The sequence below is a fragment of the Peromyscus leucopus genome, chromosome 6 (assembly GCF_004664715.2).
Source record: "Peromyscus leucopus breed LL Stock chromosome 6, UCI_PerLeu_2.1, whole genome shotgun sequence".
In the NCBI taxonomy this organism is placed as follows: domain Eukaryota; kingdom Metazoa; phylum Chordata; class Mammalia; order Rodentia; family Cricetidae; genus Peromyscus; species Peromyscus leucopus.
The window spans coordinates 116,158,281-116,185,397 of NC_051068.1; the positions used below are offsets into that span (position 1 = coordinate 116,158,281).

At 39.6% G+C, this 27,117-nt stretch overlaps 1 protein-coding gene across 6 annotated transcripts in view; it reads left to right on the top strand.

Annotated features, from left to right (window-relative positions):
• Positions 1-768: 768 nt before the first annotated feature.
• Positions 769-27,117, top strand: part of Odf2l (outer dense fiber of sperm tails 2 like) — a 37,724-nt gene continuing 11,375 nt past the window's right edge. The window contains exons 1-11 of one of the 6 annotated variants that reach the window (XM_037207160.1): positions 769-998; positions 6,938-7,105; positions 8,636-8,768; positions 9,619-9,747; positions 11,865-11,924; positions 12,053-12,124; positions 12,983-13,099; positions 17,129-17,314; positions 19,989-20,098; positions 20,981-21,116; positions 24,037-24,147. In XM_037207160.1, coding sequence (XP_037063055.1) covers positions 6,999-7,105; positions 8,636-8,768; positions 9,619-9,747; positions 11,865-11,924; positions 12,053-12,124; positions 12,983-13,099; positions 17,129-17,314; positions 19,989-20,098; positions 20,981-21,116; positions 24,037-24,147 — 1,161 coding nt within the window. In that variant the 5' untranslated portion in view covers positions 769-998; positions 6,938-6,998. Of the gene's footprint in view, positions 999-1,267; positions 7,106-8,635; positions 8,769-9,618; positions 9,748-11,864; positions 11,925-12,052; positions 12,125-12,982; positions 13,100-17,128; positions 17,315-19,988; positions 20,099-20,980; positions 21,117-24,036; positions 24,148-27,117 lie in introns of those variants that run through there. The other 5 variants (XM_037207162.1, XM_037207163.1, XM_037207165.1 and 2 more) reach the window with 5 other exon arrangements.

The following is a 27,117-nucleotide window of genomic DNA, read 5'->3' on the forward strand; positions in this document are numbered from 1 at the left end:
TATAGGAAATGTTTGGAGAAACTGAGGTATTGTGATGGCCTAAAGAGTTAGTTTTCCGTTTGTTTGATTTGTTTAGTTTCTTTCAGTTGAATAGTAATAGAGCACAAAATTTCTATTTGCTTGGCAATCTCATACTTACAATCTCAGGAGGCCTAAGGATCTGGGCTTTCAAAGTCACCCTAGGCTGCATAAACAGTATGAAGCTAGCCTGAACTACACGAAACCTTGTCCTAAACCACCAAAACAATGACAAGAAAATGAAATCTTATTTTGTAAAAATGCACCATCAGGTCCTCCTTTTTCTTCACTAAGATCTTGTTTTGCTGGTTCAGCAGTCTAGAACTCGTAGCAGCTTTATTATATGAAGTATTTGGGACCTGAAGGGTATTTTGGAGAACATGCTGGCTCTATCACTTAAGAGGGAAACCCCTGACGCCCAGGGAAAGGTCAGGGATCATGCCATACACCGGAAATGAGTATTTTTTTTTTTTTTAGTCATGTTATCTTGGCTTTTTTCAAATTCCTCCCGCAAAAGCAGAGAGGGCATTTTTCCGATCCAGTGTCAGGAGGCTCGGAATGGACATTTCTTCCCGCTAGGATGACGGCGGTTGAGATTTCCCGGTAACTGCACACAAAAGCTATACTCTTCATCAAAGCAACACCGGAGAAACCGGAGCGGACAAAACTCCCCGCCGGCCACGCCCTCTCGCTCCCGCCAATCACAGCAGGAAGGGCGCCCGCGCCCCAGAGCCCTGGCCAATTAGCTCCGGTGGAGCGGAGGGGGCGGGGCGCCCGTTTCCAGAGAAGCCAACGGTTACTAGCAACGTTTGCTTCTGCCGTGGCGACGCTGCCGCCGCCGCTGCCTGTCCTGGAGACTCATCGGCTTCTTGCCTCGCAGCGCCCCGTCCTCCCCTCCGGACTTCTCCTCTTCCCTCTGCGCTCTCTGTCCGCCGAGGCGACCCAGGGCCGACAGGATCTCAGAGGACTCTCCGGCCATTGTAGGTAGTGGCGGCGGCGGCGGATGACGTCACGGCGACGTGTGGACGCGTTCGGGGGCGGGCTCTGAGCGCGGGCCCCGGTGACCCTAGGAACCCTGGGGCGTGGGGTAGGAGGCTTACCCGGAAGTGAGACCTCTGATGCCCACCCTGCCTGGGCATTGGGTCCTTGGTTCTCAAGCCCACCGCTTTCATCCGGAGGAAGGCGGCCAGGTTGCCGCAGCTTTCCGTGGTGTGGTCTCGGGATTTGGGGTGGGGGGATGAGGTTAGCTCGTGGGGGGCCTCTGCAGAGCGAGGGTCCGGGTTTTGGGGGTGTTGACACAGTGTCTTCTTAATCTTGAGCCTACCATGGCAGTCCAGTTCTTGACATGCCCTAAGTCATGTCCCATGTACCCTCAGGAAATAATACCTTCTTCCAGCCCTATAGGACTCTTCCCCCGCAAGAAAAACATGATTGACATAAGGTAGAACGCGGTAGAAGCCAATGTGCTTTCAGTCCCACCTCTGACATTTAACCATCTGTGTGGTCTTGGGCACATCACTTTTTTGGCTTCCGTTTCCAAACTTGCAAACTGAGAATAAATAATACAGTTGTAATAAATGATATTAAACACAAGTCCATATAGGTGGCACTGAGTGCCAGAGGTCAACTGAGTATCCACAACCAAACTGGCTGCTGTTGGGTTTCCAAAAGGCCAAGTTTCTTTGTCACCCTAGGCCTTACAGTGTGTCAAGTGTTTGAGGGGATGAGGGTCCGGAGTAGTTAAAGGATCGAACTGCAGAAATCATGTCTGCTTTTAAAATACTTTTGGCTTATGGTAAAACAAGTACCATATTTTTAATTTTTAATAGCTAGGTATTATATTGCTGTTATTATTTGCTGTTATATGCTGATTCTACAATTGTGTATTAATAGTTTAGTTTTTGTTCTTCAAGCATCTCGAGATCTGAACAAATAGCTTTGTTTATTTATTAGTCACTTTTGTTAATTCTGTACACACAACAGAAAGATGAATATATAAAATAAATAACCATCTGCTGGGCTGCATTCTCTCTGAAGCCACTGCTCTCCCTCTCTCCATCCTCTAGCTTAGCAGTTCTCAATTTATGACTACTTTGGTAATGACTTCTAAAATTTCCACAAAGAATAAATATGTCCTAAAGGTTGTTCTGTAAAATCAGTTCTGATCAACTCAGGAAGCTTGTAAGTAATTTTAAGAATAGGTTGGTTAATTCAGGATAATTACTTAAAAAGGAAAAAAATGGGAAAATGTGAAGACTGCCGAGAAAGCCCCAGCAGAGTGAACCCAATGGGTTCTAAGTTTAGGGGATGGGGGGCAAAAGAAAGATGAAGTCCACTTTTTTCTCTGCATGTTACTGTGACTGTGGTCTGTATTCTGTTCTTGTAGAAGAGAAAAATAAGGCTCAGTGTGGCTAGTGGTTAATTGATTTTCCATGTCCTGGGGCCAGTAAGATTTAAGAAGTGATATTTCATGGGTCATAATCATTTAGTTTGATGGGCTATCTCTGGCCATCTAAGAATGGTTAAGTTTTGTTTAGTCTACTTGTTCTGAGATTAGATAGTGAAGAAGAATTAGAAACATTTTTAAGAGTTTTCTAAATTATTTTTGGTACCTGAAGGGACAGTTTTAAAAAATAACTTACATGTAGAGCAATTCATTAGAGCATCACGGGCAAATGATGTGTTATATTTATATATGGCCACTTCTCCTTGAACTTCTCCTCATGCTGTTCTAGCACTCTATTCTTTGTTGCTGTTCTAGCATTCTCATTCTTTTGTTACGTTCATGTGTTCATCATCCGTGAAAGCAATTTTTAATTGATTTCTTCAAAATATTTTCTGAGAAAATATATTGACATTTCATTTTTAGCTCTGTGTTCTAGTTTACTTCATTGTTGCTGTGGTAAAATACTGACCAAAAGCAACTTGGGAGGAAAGGGTTCATTTTTACTTACAGGTTACAGATTCAAGGCAGAAACTGAAGCACAGACCACAGAGGAATGTTACTTAATACTTTGCTCTCCTTGGCTAGTTTAGCTTTCTTTCCTATATGACCTGGACCACCTGCCCAGGGTGGCAATGCTCACAGTAGGCTGGTTGTGCCTAATTCAGTCATTAATAATAATTTTTAAAAAATGCCCCATAAACATGCCCAAAGACCAGGCCGATAGTTCCTCAGTTGAGATTCCCTCTTCCATGTGACTAATTTGTTTGAAATTGACAAAAACCAACCAACACAATTGATACCCTGTCAACTTGACACACAGATATACTACTATTAAGCCATAACCTTTCCTTTCTTGTTTATCCCCAAGATCTTTTGTTAACATTGCTATATAAAACATAATATAATTTTAAAACCCCATAGTCTTTAAAAGTCTAAACATTTTAAAATACAAGGTTACTTTAAAATCCAAACAATTTATATACTTTCTTATTCCAAGCTCACAGAAACAATCAGATCAGAAACCAAACTCCATCAGTATAAATAACTCATTGTACTCAGTGTCTGGTATCTGGGACTCATTGGTGATCTGAGCTTCAAAGGACTTGCATAGCCAAACCTCTCCAGTTCTGCCATGGGAAGCTTATCTTAGGTCAACTCTATACCACACATACTGCTGTCCTTGGTGGTCATCCCATGGTCCTAGCATCTTTAATATGCTGGGATCTCAAATTCATTTGAGGCTGCACTTTAACCATTTTCTTTCCATGTCTTTCAATCCTGGTGTCTCTGTGTGACTGAGGCTGCACTTTCTCCAATGACTTCTCCTGGGCTTTCTTTAGGAACTCTGACCTTGACTAATGATACCAAGCTTCAGTTTCTATTCGTGGCTCCTTCAGTTCTGGGGCCTCCACTACAACTGAGGCTGCTCTGTCACCAGTGGCCTCCTGGCCTCTCTTCAGAGACTCCAATCCTGCCACATGGTGCCAAGATTGACCCCTTTACTCCTTCAAAAAGGAAAACTCTAACAACAAATTACTAAGTTCATCTGCCAGCTTAAGATGTAGTCTTGGTCCCCCTGGACAATTCCACATCAGCAACGGTGGTCTCTTCTTAATCACAGCTATTTTTTCGGCCTCAGCTGGCCAGCATCCATTGTCCCCATAAAACACAGATTTTATTTCAGTGGTTCTGGTCTCCCGCTAATCACTACTGACTCTTCAGCCCCAGCTTACCAGAAGCCACAGATTCTTATTCAAGTTAGCTTCTCTGAATCATAAATGTCATTCCACCTCTCACTCCCACCCCCATCATTTTGATAGGTTTATTTAGAAATCTATTTTCCTACTTTGCTCATTTTTACTTACCTGTTTCAAAAATATATTTTTTTCCACAGTGGAGTCAAACAATATGCAACTATTTCTTTGATAAGTTTTGACTAGTTTCCAGAATACTGAGAGACAGAAGGCATCATTCCTACATGTACTTTGTGTTCCTTGCTGAGTATTTCATGGAATATTTTTTAATTGATTTTTTTAGTAGAATCTGGATGCTATTGTTTGAGGTCAATGAATTTTGTTTTTCAGGGATTCATGTTTAGCAAAACAAATAAAAGCCTGTGGAATTCTATGGTTCCTCTCCAGAGAGACTGATTTTTAAAAAAACATTTCCTGAATGGTCCAGGTGCCATGATCTTTATTTTTTAAAGCCATTGTCCCCAAGCATCCATCTCTCAACACACTTGTTGATCAAAATGGAACATAGTTCTGTGGTTATAGCTACATCAGCAGCTCCATGAATACCCTTGACAATTTAAAAAACTTAAGACTACTGAACTTTAAGTATTTACTTAAACTTGTATAGAATTGTGTCTAGATGATAATTAAAATTAACCATCACAGATCTCCATTTTTACCACACATTAGCTTTATTTATTTATCATTTAAGATGTAGTTAATAATTGTAGTTGATGAAAGACAAAATTTTTGCTTTATAATTTGTCTATGTACACTCACATAGCCAGAAAGCTACATGAGAACGCACTTAAAATACTGATGCCACCAAAGTGGTTCTCATTTTATCAAGTATTTCCTAAGAATGGAAGATCCCTATCCTTTCATTCTGGTTTTAAGTTTTACTTCTAAATATAGAAACCATTTTCTTTTAATCCCTCAGAAAAGTCAGTTCAGGGACAGATAAGTGAAAAGCAGTAGCCTATTATATTCATTGAGAGTACTAAGTCTTTCATACTTTCCAGGCTTGCTTAGTACTCCAAGGCTTGTAGGCATTTAGGATTCAACTATAAATAGGACATTCTTTCTTGAGATTCCAGCCTGTGGAGAGATAAATATTTGAATACATGAATGAGTAAAAGATAAATGCTAATTCCCCATCGAAGGGCTGTGACAGTTACAAACCAAACAGATCCACAGATGTCTTTGCTGTGACTTCCCAGAGCACATTCCTCATTAGCCTGTGTTGGCTTTTCATGTGTTCTGTGTATTTGCGCTTTTTCTGGACTGTAAATATCCCCGTGTATCCTCTGCAGTTTGGTGTAGTGACAGATGTTGCACAACTCAGCAGCCAGAGATCCAGGGAGAGTGGTGCAGGCTCTCTGGACTACTGTTCCTTTTGAATTTTAGCTACTAAATATTTATCTCTGTATTGTGTATAGAAACATCAGACAAAATTTAATGTAGTTTTTGCAGGTGTCCTGGGAGGTTTCTGAATTGCTAATCAAATATTATGAATAGTTTCAACCTATCATTTCAACATGTACCTAAACTATAGAAAAGTTCTTGAGCATAATGTATTTTAATATGGAAATCTAAATCATAAATATTTGAAAGAAATGTAGAAAACCTTAAATGTGACCTTTGATCTTGCATGAACAACAACAAAAGAGACACATGAGCATTTCTATTTAGTTATGAGAACTTAGCCTCTTGTTGCTGATGTGTTAATTCATCTCTTTAAATGGGGCAATTTTGGAGGAATTCATGTATGAACAGTCACATTTTTAAAGTGACATCTTCAGGGCTAAATGAAAAGATTTTTTGCTCATGTTCAGAAGTACTTTTAATTATTATTATCAGCAAAGAATAATCTAGACCAAGCTGGGAATGGAATAAAGAAATACACCACAAAGGACTACTTTCAAAATAATGTCTGGCCTGCTCTGCAGCTGTTGTTGCAAAACACATTCAAAGGTGCGTTGAGTTTGTACAGTTCTAAGTGTACAACAGTGTCTTGTTGCCTAGGCCTGATGGAACTAATACAAAACCCGCAGTTTGCACATTTGTTTTCCAGTCCTATGGGTGATTATTGAAGGACTACTATAATACTTCCAGAAACAGATCAGTGAAGATATCTACACTTGGGGCTAGAGAGATTGCTCAGTGGTTAAGAGCTTACTGTCCTTGCAGAGGACCCATGTTTAGTTCTAAAACCCATGCAAGGTTGCTCACAACTGTTGGGTAACTCCAGGTCAGGGGACTCTGATCTCTGTGTCTCCAACCCCTAGGACTCACATGCACATACCCACTCACAGACGCATAATTAAAAATAATCTTAAAAAAGATTTTTGCACACATATGTAATATTAATAGCAAACCCTTTGAAAGTGTGTATGGAAAGTTGAAATTGATAAATTACTATGCAGTGCAATTTTGATACTATTTTGAGTCACTAGAATAGTGAGTAGCATATATATATTTTAAGATGAGGTTCACTATGTAGCCCCAACTGGCTTAGAACTTGTTGGGTAAACCAGATTGGTCTTAGACTCACAGATATCTGCTTACTTCTGCCTCTCAAGTGCTAAGATTAAAGCCATGCTAAACCATGCCCAGGTAGCAGTTAAGATTTTGATATTGTCTTTGAAATGTTTTGTATATGATTGGGGTCTTTATATCACAGGGTAACAAGAGGGAAAAAATTACTGAAATGATAAGTTTAATAACATATGTTCCCTAGCTTTCAGCATCTGTGGAAACGTTGTTGCTGAAGCGCCTTATAAAAGAGAGTTACTGAGTTGATGGAGACACCTACTAGCGATGAAAGTCATCCCAGGGGACTCTTTTCATATCTCACACAGGAGAGAGGACCTGTTCCACAGTGTGCCAGTGAGAATCACCTCAGCAGGTATCCTTGTTATTGGCACAGCAAATCTCATTTTCTAACTTCCAAATCAAGTGCACTAATCATTCAAGAATATCCTTTGCACATTTAGTATTCATTCATTAAAATATACCTAGCAATCTGATTATAAAAATACTTTCTTAGCAGTTTAGAGCGGTTGTCAGTCTTTTTATTGTTTGTTTGCTTTACTTTTTGAGACAAGGCCTCACTGCAGCCCAGGCTGTCACTGAACTCTCGGCTTCTTGTGTCAGCCTTTCTTACTCTTGGATTACAGGTGGGTGCTTTAAGTTTTTATTTAATGAAAGCAATAGAAAAGCCAGCCCAACCCATTAATAATTTATAAAGTGAATATTAATGCTTGGTATATTGTTGTATAGCAGATGATTATTATATTTTGCTTTGTTGAATTGGAAATTTACTTGTTTTATTTGTGTGAATTAATATAGTAATAGTAATCTTAAAATGTCATATTGCCATTACAGGTAGTATAGCTTCGCTTCTAGTTTATCTGGAGGAAAGTGGAAAATGGTGTTTCATCAAATGTAATTGTTGATTTTCTGACCATGATTTTGAATGAATGGCAGTTATTTATCATAAGTTTTTTACTTTAAGCCAGTGGTACTTAAGAATAAAATATTCTACTTGAAGTATACGTAAGATGCCAATAATTCTATTTGTGTGTGTGTGTGTGTGTGTGTGTGTGTGTGTGTGGTGTGTGTGTGTGTGTGTGTGTGTGTGTGTGTGTGTGTGTGTGTGCTTTGTGCTTTGTAGGTCAGAGGACAGTTTTTAGAGTCTGTTCTGTCTTCCCACCATGAGTTCCAGGCTTTGAACAGACCTCCAGGCTTTGAAGCTTCACAGTGCCTTGACCTGTTGAGCCGTCTTTCTTGCCCCATCATCATCTCTGAATGAATTTTTATAAGACATTCTGTAAAGAAAGAAACAGTACTGAGTAATGAAGGGCGTGATTGCTCTCACAGAACTTGCTGTTTTGTTTATAATTATTGAAAAAGCCTCTTTAGAGTTAGTTATACATAGATTTTTATTTATTAAAAATTTAAAGATATATTTATTTTATATATACGAGAATTTTGCCTCCATATATGTGTGTGCATCACATTCATACTTGGTGCCCATGGAGGCCCAAAGAGGGAGTTACAGACAGTTGTGAGCCACCATGTGGGTGTGAGACTAGAACCTGGGTCCTCTGGAAGAGTACCAATGCTCATAACTGCTGAACCGTCTCTCCAGCCCTATAGATAAATTTTAAATGCATATAACTTATGATTCCATAGAGCAGAATGTAAATAAGATGAGTTATTCTCTTCTCTGTGCTCCAGGTCCACCTCTTTTTGCCTCTTTTCAGCCCATGTTTGGCCTGGATGCCTATAGTCCTGGTGATCAGGCTTCCCTTAGGGGCATCTGTAAATTAAACCCATGTCAGTCTGGAGGCAGGCTTGTCTGTTCTTGTCTTACATTAAAAAGTCTCCAGTTTGTGTGTTAGATGTAACTGAAGGTTTATTTTTCTGTTATTAGCCTCAAGAAAGACATCTTAAATGAAAAGACGGAGTTGGAGGCAGCGCTTAAGGAAGCTGAGTCGGCATCCTGTTCAGTAGAATTACTTTTGCCGTTATTTAAGAACACCGTGGAAGGAATTAGTTTAGAAAACGTGAGTGTTGGACTTAGAATGGCTAGTGAGATGGAAAGTGAGCATCATATTCAGATGACCTGACTAAGGACTCAAATCTTAACAGGAATGCCCACATATGGGTACATGATACCAAAAATGTGGGGGTAGGGAGAGACAGGACAGCATTCTTTATTATTGTTGTTAACTCTGTTCTTTTCTTAAAAGGCAGACATCTCTCAGACATGCACCTAGGAAGAGACTAAGCTAGATACTGCAGGTTGATGCGTGACTTACCTGGCCTTGTACTAGAGAATGAGATTTTCTGAAGAGTTCATTTAAAACTAAAAGTGTGGGGTGGAGAGATGGCTCAGTGGTTAGCAGCACTGTCTGCTCTTCCAGAGGACCATCCCTAACTCCAGCTGCAGCAGCTCTGATGCCCTCTTCTGGTCTCTATGGGCACTAGGCATACATGAGGCACAGCCAAGCATGCAGGCAAAACATTCATTCACATCAAACAAAAATAAATAGATCTTTAAAAAAGAAAACTCTGAGAGATACTGTTTACCTGTTTTCTGTGATGTCATTTGGAACAAAAGACGATTTTACACTTTCAGCTAAACTTCACTTTGGGACAAGAACAGATTGTGCTCTGTGGTTTAGTGGAACCAATACTACAAAGCGGTGGAGTTCTACAACTTATTTTATTTTAATATACCATGTAGTGCATTCTGACTACTATGTGTAAACTTGCCAGGGCTTACCAATACTACATGCAAAATAATGATTTTGATTGATACTAGGAAACAGTTCCTCATTGATGATATCATTCTAATGTGTTTTACTTAATGTTGTCTTAACATGTATATGTGGGCTTCTTTTATTTTGTCAGGTTAATCTTTCTGCATCCAATTTGAAGAAGATTTTTGAACAGAAGGAAATATTATCAAAAGAATTAGACACTTTTAACCGTGTGAAATTAGCCTTAGAACAACTTATTAAACAGACACACTACGAACAAGTAAGGCTCCTGTGCTGAGTGTTCCCATGGTAGTGATGCCTCCTACTTGGAGGATATTTTAGTTCTCTAACTGTGAATCTTAAAATATTGGTATATTGAAATAGTAGTAATTCTTTGAATTTTTTTCTTTGAAATATAATGATTGAACTTCTACTTGCAAAGTCTAAAATTCTTACAGTTTAAACTCTCATGTGTATCATTAGGTACCCCTCCCCCAATAAAAGGTCCTATACATGGTCTTTTTGTCTCACCATAGTATAAAATAGCACGCCAGCACGTCTGTCTCCTTCCTACACCTTAGTTCCCATTGACTAACTGTTGCCACTGTTCCCCCTCCTCCTCCCCTGGCTTCTCTCTCTGACATATGGTAACCACCTTTTTACTCTCCGTTTCTATAAAATCAGCTTTTACATTCCACATATGAGTGACAGGATCTTGACTTTTTGTGTTTGTTGTATTTTACTTAACATGATTTCACTTGTATCGATAGTAAAGCAAATGACAGGATTATTTTTTAAATGGCTGAACAGTATTCCATTGTGTATTTACACCTATATGTGCTATCCATCCACCAACTGATAGATACTTAACTTGTCTAGACCAATTTGTATTCTCACCAAACAGCATGTGTGAGCTCCCTATCCTCCATATCTCTGCGAGCATTTTATTTCTCATCTTTTCATAACCTTTTCATACTCAGTCTGGTTTTGATTTGCTTTTGTTTGATGATCAGTAACACTGAGCACTGCCCTGCACCTATTAACCATCTGTGTCTTTTTGAGAAATGTCTATTTATATGTATTGATGATTTAAAAGAATTTAGTATCTTATTCAGTTTATTTTAATTTTTATCTTTGTTCTATTAGCATTTATTAATTGTATTAAATAGTCTTTATGACATTTCAAAAATGTGTATAATGCATTTTGATCATTCGGTCCTCTATTACCATATCATATTTCCCCTTCTCACTGCTAGAATTTAGAGTTATAATGCCTCTTTCTTTCTCCCCACCCCCACCCCCCCCCCCCCCGTGGAGCTGAAGACTGAACCCAGGGCCTTGCGCTTGCTAGGCAAGCACTCTACACTGAGCTAAGTCCCCTGCCATAATACCTCTTTCTAAACAGTATTCTGAGAGTCTTTAGAAAGTAGGGGTGTGTGTGTGTGTGTGTGTGTGTGTGTGTGTGTGTGTGTGTGTGAGAGAGAGAGAGAGAGAGAGAGAGAGAGAGAGAGAGATTTGTATATCACTAACCTATACTTTCTGAGGTGTTCTTTTGAGATTAATTTAGCAAAGTAACTGACCAGAAATTATGTGAAAAATAATTTTGAGCACTCAGGCAAAAATTTTAACCAATAGAATCTGCACTGTGCATAGCATTGCACACATACACACAGTGCAGGATTACACACACACACACACACACACACACACAAAGTGCAGGGTTGCACATATACACACAGTGCAGGATTGCACACATACACACAGTGCAGGGTTGCACACATACACACAGTGCAGGATTGCACATACAATGCAGGATTGCGTACACACAGTGCAGGATTGCGCACACACACAGTGCAGGATTGCACACATACACACAGTGCAGAATTGCACATACACACAGTGCAGGATTTCATACATACACAGTACAGGATTGCACATACACACAGTGCAGGATTGCACATACCATTTCAGAAGTGTATGTATTTCAGGTTCCACAAAGTCCATCTTCAGGCTCTATAAATGTCCACAGAGTCAAGTTAAGATGCCTTACTATTAGTTTCCAGAAATAGTTAATAATTTAAGGGCCAGGGATGCAGGTCAGTGGCAAACTGTGTAACTATCATATATGATGCCCTGGGCTCCCTCCTCAATGAGGGAGGGAAGAGAATGAATATATGATATAGTGGAATTAGGACATCAAACTAAAAAGCTTCTGTATAAAGTAAGGTAACAGCATAGGGACAGTCTACAGAATAGGAGGAAATATTTGCAAGCTATACTTCTTGCAGAGAGTTGAAATCAGTAGAAAATGAACTCCCAAACTTGACAGACAATAGCCATTTTTAAAACAGAGAAGTGTGGTTCTAGACATTGATGTTTCATATCTCTCCCTCACAGACAGGAGAGAACTCGCCCAGCTTGTTGAAGGACCTCAGTGACAATGAAAGTGACAATAGTGTAAGTGTTTGTCCACCTGACAGCCATTCATGGGGATGGTTTTTGCTTCTTTGTATGCTGCTTGGTTTCAGCCAGTATCATCCACATTCTGAGTTTTCTAATTCTAATTTCTAATGTCTTTCCTGAAGACTCTTAAGAAGAAGGTACTTGAAAAAGAGACCTATATCCAAGAACTTCTGTGTCTGTTTCAGAATGAAAAGGTAACACGTTTTGAGTTTTTAACCATGACTTATATTTTGTTAGTATTGACCCCATTCTCTTCCTCCCACTCCGTTCTCATATCCTCAGTTAGGCACAATGAAGACTTTTTGACAGTTTAGATCAGTATTAATTGTTATGTATCAAATAGAACATCTTAACTTTTTAAGGTTTTTGTTTGTTTAGTTTATTTTTATGCTGCTTAGACCACTTGGCTTAAGTCACCACAAATCCTATATGCCTGGGTTGGGTGATGGGCCACTCAGAAGACCACAACTCGAGTTTAGTCCCCAGAAGCCTTGGAATTCTGGTCCTGGAAAGGCAGAGGTGGGAAGATCTCTAGGGCTTGCTGGCCAGCCAGACTAGCCTACTTGGTGAGCTCCAGGCCAATGAGAGGGCCTGTCTCAGAGGAGCTGCAGGATGGTCCTGATGATGACACCCAAGGTTGTCTATGATCCCACACACATGTCATATATGTGCATGTGTGTGTATGTATGTGTCCCTGTGCCTGTACACAGCTAAAAACACATGCAAATATACACATGCACGTTTAAGGACTATAAATTTATATTTTAATCTGTTTGGAAAAATTAAATAATTTTGGTATTTGAAGTAACATTTTGTACATACTTAAGTTTATATTTGGGAGGGAGATGGGAAGGTTTATAGGAGATGATTAGAAGGTATTGAATACATGTGGGAGTTTTACATGCAATTTTATATGAAGTGCATTCATAGGGCCACAGTGTATGGAAAGGAGTGCTCTGCTTCACCTTCTGTTCAGGTGGACTCAGACTCCGGGCTCTGTCAGAGATAAAGAGACACAGGAACTTAGTATTTGTCTTTCTTTTCTATTACAGGAAAGTGCTTTGAAAGCAAACCGGTTTTCTCAGTCAGTCAAAGTGGTACATGATCGTCTACACCTCCAAATTCAGAAAAGGGAAGCTGAGAATGATAAGCTAAAAGAACATGTAAAGGTTATGAATATCCATTTTTATAGTTTAAGTAATAAAATTAATGAAAAACTAACTTTAACAGCCTCGCTTAACTGTGAAATTCAGTGATAATAAAAGAATGTAATTTTGGTGTTTCTGTGGAAAACACTGAATATAAATCTTAATCATAAGGTGTCTAGCCTTCTGAATATTTAGGTCCAGATCGCTGTATGAAAATGTTTCCTTTTATATTTCAATTTAGGAAGATGTGTGGAGATTTGTAACAGATCTTTCCTTATATTACTAGCTCACTAATAATGACACAAGACTTTTTACTGATTATGAAGAGCTTGGACTTAGCTTAGGTTTGTTCCCAACTAGCTCTTAAAACTTAAATTAAACCATTTATATTAATCTGTGTTCGGTCATGTGTCTGTTACCTCTTCTCAGTACTGTCTGTCCTACTTCCTCCATGTTTGGCTGGTGAATCTTCCACCTCAGATTTTTTCCCAGAATTTCTTTGTCTGGAAGTCCCACCTATCCTCTCCTGCCTTGGCCATTCAGCTCTTTATTAAAATCAATCGGAAGGTGCCTTAGGCAGGTGAGGTTAAACAGAGACACATCGTCATACACTGTACAAAAAGATTACCCCAGCAGAGATTTTAAATCTTTTAAATCTTTCTCACCATACAGTTAATTTATGTTTACTGTGGACATTTTTGTAAATTATAGAAACATAAGTTAAAATAACTTTAGACACCCAAACTGTTGTTAACATTTGGTTGCAGAGTATTCCCGTCTCTTTCCATGTCTATAGAGCCTTTTATGCATATTCTCACGTGTATCTAATAGGCAATCAGTAAGTTGTTTCTTTTGTTACCAATTCTAATAATTTTGAAATGAGCTTAGTTTTTGTATGTAGAACACTGAGACCTTTTGTATTTGTGCAGTCAGAAGGAATGTTTGGTTTAAAAAGGTGCTCCCAGTCACAGTTGTTTTGACGTCAGAGCCTGAGGGTGCTGTTACATCTCACAACCTAATTGGATCCACTATCGTATTTTTTTGCCAAAGGAAAAGAAACAGTGTTCCTGCCTTCAGAGACTTCTACAGACCAAGGGGGTCGACCTTTGTTTTTCTTGTCCTGAATCCTAGCAGACATCTGCAACTTATAGCACCTGCTTCAAGAGCTCTCCTGTCCTTAAGTGGCAAAGAGCTTTTGCCTTTCTGAGGATAGTAAGCAAGTTTATAGAGGATGTCATTTGTTTTAATTAATTTTTTTCTTTTCAAATTTCATCCATGTGTCTGGTGTATTCTGATTACACTCCACCTGCCTTCTCCGGCTCCCTTCTGTCCTTATCACTCCCTCCCATCCCACTGCCCCCTTCCCTAGATACATGACGTTCAACTTTGCTTTTAGTTTAACCGTGGCATCTGTGTAAGCCATTGGTTTGGAGCTGTCCATCAGAGCCTGGCTGGAGTCAGGAGTGGTAGCCAGCTGGAGGCATTGATTTTCCCTCCGTTGGACTCTGTCAGTAGGAAATAGTCCTTCATTCTCCGTACCTGTTCCTCCAAGAACCTTCTGCCATAGCCCTCGTGGATCCTCTTTGCTCTCTGCGTGGGTGATATAGGACACAGTGGTGCGCTGTGCCAATGCTGTGCAGGCACGGACAGGCAAATAATGGGATCCAGCCTGTCAGTCACCCAGTTCAGATCATCTTTCACGGTCTTACAGTGCCCTCAAAGAGCAGTTGATTTTTTTTTTTAATTCTAAATGAAATAATGAGTTATTTTCAAAGATAATTTTTAACAGTATTTTTTTTTTTTTTAAGTATACTTGATTAATCTGGAGACATAACACAAGGCTAAAGTCCAGAGCTCTGCTGTGACATCCCCGTTTTGATGTACGGATCCCTCAGCACGGCCACTGCTAAGGACAGGAAACAGGTGGCTTTAGGGCCTTGCTGTTCGCTTTCCTCTCACACACGTTTAATTACAGTTTGACCTTATTTGTAGACATTAATTATATTATGTAAAATAAGTATATAAAATCTGGAATTTAAAGCTGTGAATAATGTGGTGGGAAGATTAGAATTCAGTTACTTGATTTTGAGTTTAACACATTCACTTTTTAAGTGTAAAAACAATTCAGTCTGGCAACCTAAATCTCGGGTTTTTAATTGTTGTCATTCATTGGGCCTTTTAAAAATTTACATTTTAAGTCTTTCAGAATATCCCAAAGATGTTCTGCAATATTGGATGCTTTGATCCAATTTTTCCTTCTAAATTCTTAGAGATGTCAGTTGGAGTTAGAATATTTTTAGAAGAGATAGCGAATAATGACCTGTGTCCTGCTGTGTCTGTACACACATATGTGCACAGTGGGACATATGTGTGGTCCGCTGTATAACCTGTGGTGTATATGAACATAATGTGCACACTTCCTGCTGTCTCATATGTGTCCATTCACTTGGCAAATGACTGAGGCTTTATTTTGAAACTAAAAATAATTTGCCAGTTTTATTCTATCCCTGGAATATTAAAGTGTAGGGCTTGAGAATTTCATATATGTATGCAGTGTGTTTTGAGTATATCCACCCCCAGCCACCTCCTCCCTCCGACACATAACCCTCTTAACTTTATGGTCTCTTTTTAAACTTTGTGTGTAAGATTTTAAACAAATGCCCAAACTGGATGGTGTGGTGGTGACACCGTGTGGCCGTCTCCGGAATGACTGGTGCATTTCTTATGGGCGGGTCCTTTCTCACACAGGTACTTGACCTTCCAGTTTATGTTTCCCAATTATTTACTGGAGCGCTCATGGGACTTTTTGTGCGTGTGTGTCTGATTGTTTAAGTTAAATTTGTAGAGGCAGCTGAAGAGGTAGTTGCTCCTTCAGAGTTTACCTAAGCAGTCCGCAGAGATGAAATCCAAAGACATGCTTTTTTTTTTTTTTTTTTTTTTTTGTTTTTTTTGTTTTTCGAGACAGTGTTTCTCTGTTTAGTTTTGGTGCCTGTCCTGGATCTCAGGCTGACTTTGAACTCACAGATATCTGCCTGGCTCTGCCTCCCTTGTGCTGGGATTAAAGGCATGCGCCACCACTGCCTGGCGACATGCTTCTTAATTATAACATTTGTGGGAGTGAAGGGAAACAGCCTCTATTGGTCACAGGATCAAGTAGAAAAGCCTATCTACTACTGTGAGTCCTAAATTTATTTTTAGCTGAAATGGCTGCCTCAGGAATGGTAGTTCCAAGCACGGATCCTGTAATTTCAGATTTAACATGCATGTAATTTTAAAAATACAAAAGCCTAACAATCTCTAGTCATTAGTTCTTACATACTTCATGTTCATTAATATTTACGTACAGCACTTCATGCTCAGATGCTTAGAATCATTGGAAAGGAAGGCAGAGCAGTTGTCCCCCTAGACCGGCTCTCTCGTGTTTTACCAAGAGCGTGTCAAGGAATCGGTCCTGCCCGTTAGCACCATCCCATCAGTGGCTGCGCCCTTGCACATCATTCAAACTGTTTGCCACTCCTGGGTAAGCAGTTACTCTCCTGGCTGGAATGTCGAGGATTAGCAGATTCCTTCCGATCCAAAAGTTAAGTTTGGTCACCGGGTCTCGGCCTCTCTTGTCTTCACCCTCCATGTCCTGTGCATCTTGTTCCCCTGAGGCACTCCCAGGTATCTGGCAAGTTACCGGTTCCTTTTGAGCTTTGCATACCTAAGATTAAGGTCATATTTTCAACTGTCCTGTGTTATATTTCATATGTGAACTAAATGATATCCGATCATGGGGGCTTTTAGGAAGCTGATGTTTCTGCCATAATCACAAATATTAGTCTCTTTAGTCATAATGCCATTAGTTTATATATACTGAACTATGTTGAATTTTCATTTTTTAACTTGTTATAAGAAGTTTTGTCACCTCTTATCACTGTTTAACTTTTTAATTATTCATGATTTAGTTCTTTGGATAAAATCTGTGTGGAAGACGACATATGTGTTTTTGCAACATTTCTTTAAACATTGAAACTCTGGTGTAATTTAATTTCTTTTAACATTTTTTAGAACTTGGAAACCCAAATAGCCAAGTGGAACTTGCAGGTGAAATTGAATAAGCAGGAGGCTGTAGCCATCAAAGAAGCAAGTAGGCAGAAAGGTGTGGCTCTGAAAAAAGCATCCAAAGTTTACAGACAACGGCTGAAACACTTTACGGGGGATATTGAACACCTCACTTCCCAGATTAGAGCTCAGGTGAGTGTGCACATTCTTGTATAAGATGCTTCATGCGCTTAAATATCAGAGTTAGTTAGATAGCATGGTTAGTTAGACAGCATGGTTAGTTAGACAATATGACTAGTTAGTGTAGTTCGACAGCATAGTTAGTTAGCCTAGTTAATGTTGTGAAGCTTTAGATAATGGTATCATTCTTATCCATGTTACTATTCATGCTATAAAAATCTACTCATCTTTTTGCTTTTTATTTTGAAAGATTATGTATCATAATATACACAATTTGAAATCTATAGCATTTTGGGGGGCTCACTGAAAGGAAATGTAAGTATATGCCATGCCCCCTCCCTAACACACATACTCCAAAAGCTTTTGTGGCTAGCTAAGAGTAAGGTTTCCTCCGTCTTGCCTACTGGAAAGTTACAGTGCATATTAACATTAAAGGCCCTGAGAAGGCTCTCAGAAGGCGGTAATGAAGGCATGGAAGTAAGAATTTCCCACACTTAACCACAGAACTCTTCTTGTGCCCACAAAGCAGCTCTTGGAAATGGTTCTGAGAAATATCAGTTTGGGAAATGCTGATTTATGTTATTAGACCATATGACTGTATTCAGTAATTCACTTCATTTAACCTCTGTAAGTGCATTTGAAGCCATATGCTGACGTCAACAAACATGTGAAAGATATCTTTGAGTCTAACACAGAGCTGAGAAATGGCCTAGTGCTTTGTTCTCCTGACAAATCAGTATTCTTACTCAGTTGCCAACCAATCAAATATTCATTGTTGCTGTGGCTCACTAGTATCCCACCTCTTAAGAACGTATGCTAAGGCTTATAGATTTATTAGTGGCTTTTGGAAATGAAAACAGACTTGTATAAAAGACTGTACAAACAAAACAAGCTAATATTTTATAAGCTCAAATCTCACCCTTTTAAGGCTCTAATATTTAACTTACACTCATGTGAGTAACTAGATATTGAATTGAAGACTAGGCTCAGCACCTACAAGGTTGTAACCTGACTGAATACCCACAGATGCTTGGAGTGCTCGACACTACTCCTGGCTTGGCACTCTGGAGGCTTCCCCCTTGAGTTAACATCACCAGAGCCCCAGGCCAGTCTGCAAAGGCTCCTGCACTGGAGACTGTACAGAAGGTGTTTAGCCTCTCTGACCTTCAGTTCGTTTATGAACTAGGGCATAAGAACGCTGCTTCCTCCAGTGACTGTGGGAGCATGCAGGAGAAATCAGATGGGGTTGCTGTATGCTCTCTCTTCTGAGCCTCAGCGTGTGGAGTTGGCTGCCTCTGGCTTTAAGTTCTTCCTTACTTATTGTCACTGGCTCCTTTCCCCTCGAATCAGTTACCTTTCCAATTCATTATATTAATGTCTTAATTTTTATGGTATTTCTTTCTTTCTAAAGCTATCTCATGTTTTTCTATTCTTCCTCCTCAAGTTTGTCTTAAGCTTGAAACACAAATGAGGTCAACCATGGCACATTTTATTGAATTCTTATTTGGTTTACCATGCATATACATGCAATACAACACAGAGAAATCAAGGAGGGTGGGGATTAGGAAGGGTCTGTGAGATCTGCGGTAATTCGGAGGCTGCCACAGTACTAGTTCAGAAGCAGGTCCACTGCAGTGGAAGGTGAGGGCCTCTTGCTTTGTGTCTTTACATAAGGACAGGTGAAAGAAGAAATATGGACTTTACATACCCAATATCTACATTTCTCCCATGGATTTAATACCTCAGTATCTTACATTATATACATTATAATATGAACTGACTTTATAGTATATATCATAGCCATCTCTTCATAATTTATGTTAAATTTTATTTTACACAAAATATGAAATAAGGTACTAGTCTTCAGTGTAACAAACATTTCTGTGAAAAGCGTAGACCATATCTTGTACATACAAGATGACCAATAAACTTTTCTATGAATGAGTGAATGATAGAAGGAAAGAGGACAATAGTATGTTAGCTGCTGTCCAGACTGTGGGTCCTCTGATTCATGGTTAACTGGCACTCTCATAACTAGTGAGTTTGCTCTCTGTAGAATGTGGACAAAGCCAGAGTGGTGCCGCGAGCCATTGGCATTTACTGCGTGTTCCTGGCACCATTCCAAACCCTGCCAACAGCGATGGAGGAAACAGACAGAAGTCCTCCTTTGTGGCTTTCCCATGCACGCTGGCTGGGCCCCTGCTCTCTGCTGACAGCAGCCGTGTTGGCAAGCTGATGGGTGACCTCAAGACAGACAAATAAGCCTGCATTTGAAGATGCTGTGAGCCCTGGAACTGCAAATAGTTTCTATACATTGGGGAAACACTCTTCTCCCATGCATGTGGTTGTTAGCTCTTCTGTGTAAAGAATGGAAAATGAAGAGGCATTCATAAGTAAAATAGAAGTTATTTTATTAATTGTGAAACATTCCTTAAAATTAGTCGCATCAGCATCTTAAAATAGTAAGTTGGAACTGTACTGTGCGCATATAAAGTCATAGTTATATGGGTGTTTTGTTAAAGCTCACTTTAACGTTTTCCTCTTTTGGAAGCTGCACACTGAGCTTCTCTACAGGAAAAGCTGCATGCTTTACTGGAGGAGTGCTTTCAAATTTACAGAGTGTTTGTGCCTAAGACCTGTAAAAAACACTTTTAAGTTACAAGATGAATGCTTTATATATTTTTAGGAAGCCAAGTTGTCCGAAACAGTTTCAGCTTCCAATGCCTGGAAAAGTCATTATGAGAACATCGTAATAGAAAAAACTGAACTGGAAGTTCAGATTGAAACAATGAGAAAAGTAAGCAAGAATTTAGATTGTCATTGTATAATGAGAAGCGACTTGATTCTTCTCCAACACTGCATGCTTTGGTTCTTCTGGTTTCTATGTGGTAAAGGTGTTGTTGATAGTGATAAGTTGTTCTACTAAGAAATGGGAGTGAGAATGATTACTCTTTAAACATGCATTGCTATTCCCATTTTAAAGGTGGAACTTGCAGATTTGCACTTTGTGCTGAGTGTGTATCTGTTATTTCTTATAAATGTAGATAACTTTGTTCTAAGTAGAAGTGATGTTTCTCAATTAAACAAGGGTATGAGAGAAGCAAAATTTATAATGTAAGTTTCAAAATCCTAAAAATTATTATCCCTTAATTCAAGGGACTAAAGTGTATAACAGAAAGTTAATGAGTAAAAATACACATTCTGTTTTTTGACGCTGCTGCTGTGGAGCAGTAACAGAGCCGAATATTGGCCTTAAGTTTTGTTCCCATGCTGTTGTGTGTGATCATAGAGAACTGACGTGTAATTTGCTTCTTAGGAGGGCGTGTCACTACCTCACTTGATCCTTCTTTTGAGCTGGTCTCCGTGTGTGTGTGTGTGTGTGTGTGTGTGTGTGTGTGTGTGTGTGTGTATTTTTCATATGCATTGTTTATGAGAGGGATGGGCAGACATGCCTCCTGTGGGCGATAGGCTAGATGGCGTCATCAGTAGGTGAGTATTTCTAACCCTGGCTGCTTTGAGCACGCCCTGGGTCACCACTCCTGCGCCCTTGCTCTATCTGTCCTGCCGCCTTTCTGAACCTTTTCTATTTTAACCAGTGTGCCCTACCAGATAATATTAAAAACACTTATAGTCTGTTAGTTGAATGAAATTTTCCATGCTTTCACTTATTTTATAAAGGCAAATCGTTAATCTTTTGGAAGATTTGAAGAAAATGGAAACTCATGGAAAAAATTCATGTGAAGAAATTCTTAGAAAACTTCACTCACTTGAAGATGAAAATGAAGCCCTAAATATTGAGAATGTGAAATTAAAGGTAGTGTGTGTGTGTGTGTGTGTGTGTGTGTGCGCGCGCGCGCGCGCATGTATGTGCATACTTAGTAGCAATACCTTGGAGTAAAGGCAAGGTTGGGCAATGTTCATGTATTGTTTTGTCTTTCATGTTTCTCATGATATTGTATTATTAAGATAATTTCTAGATACACAGATAATGTCTTTTTCATGTATATAAGTTTTAAGCTTTTTAGTCACAAATACAAAAATGATTTTAAATTGCATTTAACAAAACAAGGCTTATGAGATTGGACAACTCTCTCTTTGTCTCAACTTTAGAACAGTTTATTTACTCTCTAATTTTAGCAGTGAATCATCCAAAATTGCATTAGCTTTACTGCACAGAACTATTTGTAGGTGTCATGGTTACCATATGGTCCACCATCAGGCTGGGTCTGTTTGAAACCAGAAAGTATGTTCTTGGCTGCTTTATAACCAGAAAGAATTTTCAACTGAGCCAAGTCCCAGGAGTGATTGGTTTGTATGTGTCCCAGAGAAAGATGAGAGAGGAAGGTTTTAGACTTTCTGAGAAAAAGGGAACCTGAGTTCTTAGACAGAGACACGCCTGTGGCTGACGGGACGGGACTGAACATGAGGGCACCTTCTCAGCTCCACAAAACAGAAATCAGAAAAGGAGCATTTGAACCATGAAATAAATAATCACAAAATTCTCCGAGACTCATGTTCTAGAAACAGAAACAGAAGTTTAGAAAGGGTAGAAAAGATGTGGCTGTCAACCCCTCCTACCAAGGGAACTTCAACAATTATGAAACTCAAAGTCTGGAATCCCATCCTTTTTCTAAAAATCCATCAATAAATGCCTAAAACGTCCACTGAAATTTTCCTAATGTGAACACAATTTTAAACATCCAGTAATCATAATCGTTTCAAGAAAGGAAACAAGTGTGTTTCTAATGCAAAGAAAAGAAAATGCTTCATTTCTTAACGTTTAAAAATTCCAGAAGTCCTGTTTCATGTTTGTGTTCCTGGAGGCCCGTCTGTACTCTTGTTCTTCAGGAGCCCCTCCGCATCCCCGCCCCCACCCCCACGCATCCCTGCTGCCTCAGTGGGCTGCTCTCCAGGTGTGCTGGAGTCATGGCTGCCTCTCTTTGAGCCTACACTGCCTGCTTACTTAGGAACTCTCATTTTGTTACACTATATCTTTAAATTCTTTTTAACCTTAAAAAGAGAAAATAGGAAGAAGTGCATGTAAAAGGGCTTCACGTGTCTGAAAATATCTTTATTGTGCCTTCAAGAGAGGGTGATCCTTTGCTTTAGTGTCTTTTGCAAGTACGGTTGTTATTAGAAAGCAATCTGTTGCTATTCTGATTCTTATTCTGTGGAAATCCTGCTTCACATTTATGTTGGATTTTCAAAATATTCCTTTATCTTTGCTGTGTTAAGATTTTGTACACATTTATATGGGTATATTGTGTATTGTTTGGAATGCTGTCTCCTCTTCCTTTCTATTTTCTCGAGTTCAGGATACATGCTGATGAGTTATTGACCTGGATTGATACTTTGTTTTCAGTCTCTGTTTTTGTTCAGCTTTTGCGGGTGGGGGATAGATTTTTTATAAAGCTCAGGACCACCTGCCTGGGGAGTGGTGCTGCCCACAGTGGGCTGGGCCCTTCTTCATCAGTTAATAATCAAGACGACCCCTCACAGATATCCCCACAGGCCAGCTTGAACTAGGCAGTTCCTCAGTTAACTGTAGGCCATGTTAACAGGTAAGCCTGATGCGGACAACATAGTTTTCTTTCATGCAAAGAACAGACATGCTCTCTGCCTATTATGAGATATTTGAGTTTTTACATTTTCCTTCTCTAATACATCCCAATCCATAGATAGTTGTCATCAGCCCCTTTATCTTATCCCATTGGAGGTATGCCTCAGGAAGTTAACACAATGCCTATGGTTTCACTGCTACTGCTATGGGCAATAAATAACGGCCTCTGCCTCTTACCTGGTCTGTGCCTTATGCTGGCATCTGTGAAACTCTGGTAGGCTAACTGGCGTGCACACAAGGAGAATATCTTGCCAGTCCTAACATCTCAGTAGAGTTGTATTGTCTAAAGTCATGTACAATTTTGTCTGGATCTTCTTTCATATCTTTATAATTAAAAACATTAAATTCGTTTGGAGCTTCTTTAGCATTTGGCCAAGGCAGGTGGCTAACCTGTTTCCCTAGTACTTGTAGTTTATTTGAGGTTCATTTACAACACATGTTTCCCCTAGTGGTTTAAAACCCAGTGTTGTCTGTATACTATGTTTTGTGTATTTTTCTTTTCCTTTTCTTCTGTCTTCTGTGTTCTTAGTATCTTGACAACTTAATGCTTTATATATTTCAATATCTAGTAAGCACAGATATTGTTTACTTAGTATCCTTTATTTATAAATTGTTTGGTCTTTCCTGTTTATTCTCTCATATAAGGTGTTTTTATTTCTGCTTTTAATTTTGAGACTGGGTTTTATTAAATAGCCTTGGCTGGCCTAGACCTTGCAACAACTCCTCTGCCTTTGCCTCGTAAGTACGTGCCACCAGCCCAGCTGCCATATGAGCTTGAATTAGTTTTGTCGTATAACCTCCAACTGTTACAATTTTGGTTGAGATTGAGAAGTGTTAAATGAATGTGGAAAACTTGACATGTCAATGTTATTGATTCTTTTTATTTAGAACTCAACTTTTTTCAGCTTTTATTTGTCAGTAAATTTTTAAAAATCTGTGTACTGATTAAATTTATTCATGAGTATTAGTTATTAATTTTAGGTGGAAATTATATGCCATAAAAATGATTATTTCATTGATGTTGATGAATGAGGTATGCTTTAATAATTCTTCAACATGGATTATAATGTTCTGTTGGCTGAAAATCTCCCATCAATCATGTATTTCTTTCTAGAGTACGCTTGATGCTTTGAAGGATGAAGTTGTTTCTGTTGAAAATGAACTCGTAGAATTACAAGAAATAGAAAAACGACAGAAAACTCTTATTGACGTATATAAAACTCAGGTAACTTGCTAAGGTTTATTGTAATCTGTAGATGACTTAAAACACTGTGGCTCAAGTCAACAGAACTGAAGAGATGGGGTGAATATCTGTGATGTAATACAGTGTGTCTCAAACATTCCTTAAGACTCCGTATGCCTTCATAGAGGTGGCCTTGCCAATTCCTAGTGCTAGCACTACTTATGGAAATACTAGATATTCCTAAAAGGAAATTTAAAATCAATTGCATAGGGGTGATGAGAATCTTAATATGGAATCTTGTTAGTATATTTAATGACATTGATTTACAACAATGACTGTCACTGAGGGTCATTAAATCCAGTACTCCCTTTTCCTAATAAGTAATGTATAATTCAGATTTATTCACGTGAAATACATGGAAAGAAACATATGAGACTTGGTGAGATGACTCAGTTGGTAGTGTGCTTGCCATGCAAGCATGAAAACCTGAGTTTGGATCCCCAGGACCCAACTACAAAGCTGAGCACAGTAGTGTACACTTGGGGGGTAGAGACATACTGATCCCTAGAACTCCTGTCTAGCCAGCTCAGCCACATTAGTAGTTCATTTCAGTGAGAGACCTTGCCTCAGAAATAAAGTAGAGAACGGTAGAGAAGACACCTGATTTCGACCTCTGACATCCACACAAAGAGCACACACATGCAGTTATGTACACACACATACACTACAAATACACCAAAGAACATACGGTGGTTTATCTAAAGTAGAATGTATGTCCAGTGATTAATTATAGTTAAGCTTTCAGGTTCAGAAGTTCAGTGTTGAAGGAAAACTGGGAAAGACTGGATGTGTACAGATGCTTTCGTGATAGGAACAAAGTGGTCATTAAAGAGCTGTTACTGGGAGAGTGTAAGTAAAGAATGGTGAAGGATGGTGGAGTGGTGCCATCAAGAACTGCCTGCTTGGCAGGTGTGAGGCCTTGGGTTCAGTCCCCAGCATGGTGGGAAAGAGAGGGACTGTGAAAGGAGGATGGAAGGAAAGAAAATGTATCACAGGCAAAAGCCGAAGGTGGAGTAAAGTGTAGCAAGCAGGAGGGGCTGCATCTAGACGGGTTGGGTGGCAGTTGAGGTGCCCAGCTAAAGGGCTGCAGGGGGAGGGATGCATGGAGCCTGGAGGACTGTGTGCCGAGCACATTATCGGTGTCCGCCTGCTTGTTGGCTTTTAGGCCTCAGCAAGCATGCTTCATCTGAATATATCATGTTGTAGCTGCTGGGCAGTATGCACAGTTCACCCATGCCCTTTGGATGGATTTTGATTTGATGGGGAAAATTATTGGAATGGGAGCTAGTTTTTTTTTTTTCTTTTATTGAAAATAGATTTTTTTCCACATAATGTATCCTGATTGTATTTTCTCCCTGTACTCTTCTCATTTCCTCCCCACATCCCCTCCCATCCAGATCCACTCCCTTTCTGTCTCTCATTGGCAGGCTTCTAAGGGATAATAATAAAATAAAACAAAATATAATATAGTAAAATATAGTAAGATAAAACAAAAACTAACACATCAGAATTGGACAAAACAATCAAACAGAAAGAAAAGAGCCCAAGAGAAGGCACAAGAATTAGAGACCCACTTGTTTGCACACTTAGGAATCCCATATAAACATTAAAAGCATGAGGCTTCAGTCTCTGAATTCATATGAACTTTGCACATGTTGATTTAGAAGGCCTTGTTTTCTTGGTGTTGTCCATCCCCTCTGGCTCTTACAGTCTTTCTGTGTCCTCCTCTGCGGGGTTTCCTGAGCCCTGCAGGAAAGAATTTGATGGAGACTCTATTTAGGACTGAGTGTTCCAAGGTCTCTCACTCTCTGCATAATGTCTGGCTTGGGTCTCTGCATTTGTTCACATCTGCTGCAGGAGGAAGCTTCTCTGATGTTGGCTGAGCAAGGGTCTGATCTATGAGTATGGCAGAATGTCATTAGGAGTTGGTTTTGTTTCTACTTGCTTGTTTGCTTAGAACAATAGTATTTGGTTTTGTCCTAGGTCCCTGGGCTATCTAGTGTCAGGCTCTTGGTCACCAAGCAATGTCAGGTATGAGTTCCATCTCCTGGAATGGGTCTTAAGTCAAATCAGATATTGGTTGGTGATTCCCACAAGCTTTGTGTTACCATTGCCCTAGTGTGTCTTACAGGCAGGACACTATTGTAGATGAAAGGGCTTATGGCTGGCTGTGGTGGTATTGTGTTCCCCAAAATATTGTGCACTCTAATAAACTTATCTGGGGTCAGAGAACAGAACAGCCACTATATATAGAGGCCAGAGAATGGTGGTACACACACCTTTAATCCTATCACTTGGGAGGCAGAGATCCATCTGAATCTCTGTGAGTTTAAAGCCACACTGGAAACAACCAGGCATGGTGACTCACACCTTTAATCCCAGGAAGTGATGGCAGAAAGCAGAAAGGTAGACAAGTCATGAAAACCAGGAACTAGAGCTGGTTAAGCATTTAGGATTTTGAACAAACAGTTCAGCTGAGATTCATTCTGGATGAAGACTCAGAGGCTTCCAGTATGAGGAAAGAGGATCAGCTGAGGAACTGGCAAGGTGAGGTTGGCTGTGGCTTGTTCTGCTTCTCTGATCTTCCAGCATTTACCCCAATATCTGGCTCTGGGTTTGATTTTATTAATAAGACCTTTAAGATTCATGCTACAGCTGGCTCGCTGTTTGCCTTTCTCTTTTGGTACTGTGCTGCTGTGGGATGGTCTGTATGTCATATTGCTCTGATTGGTCAATAAATAAAACACTGATTGGCCAGTGGCTAGGCAGGAAGTATAGGTGGGACTAACAGAGAGGAGAAAAGAAAGAACAGGAAGGCAGAAGGAGACACTGCCAGCTGCCGCCATGACAAACAGCAGGTGAAGATACCGGTAAGCCACGAGCCACGTGGCAAGGTATAGATTTATGGAAATGGATTAATTTAAGCTATAAGAACAGTTAGCAAGAAGCCTG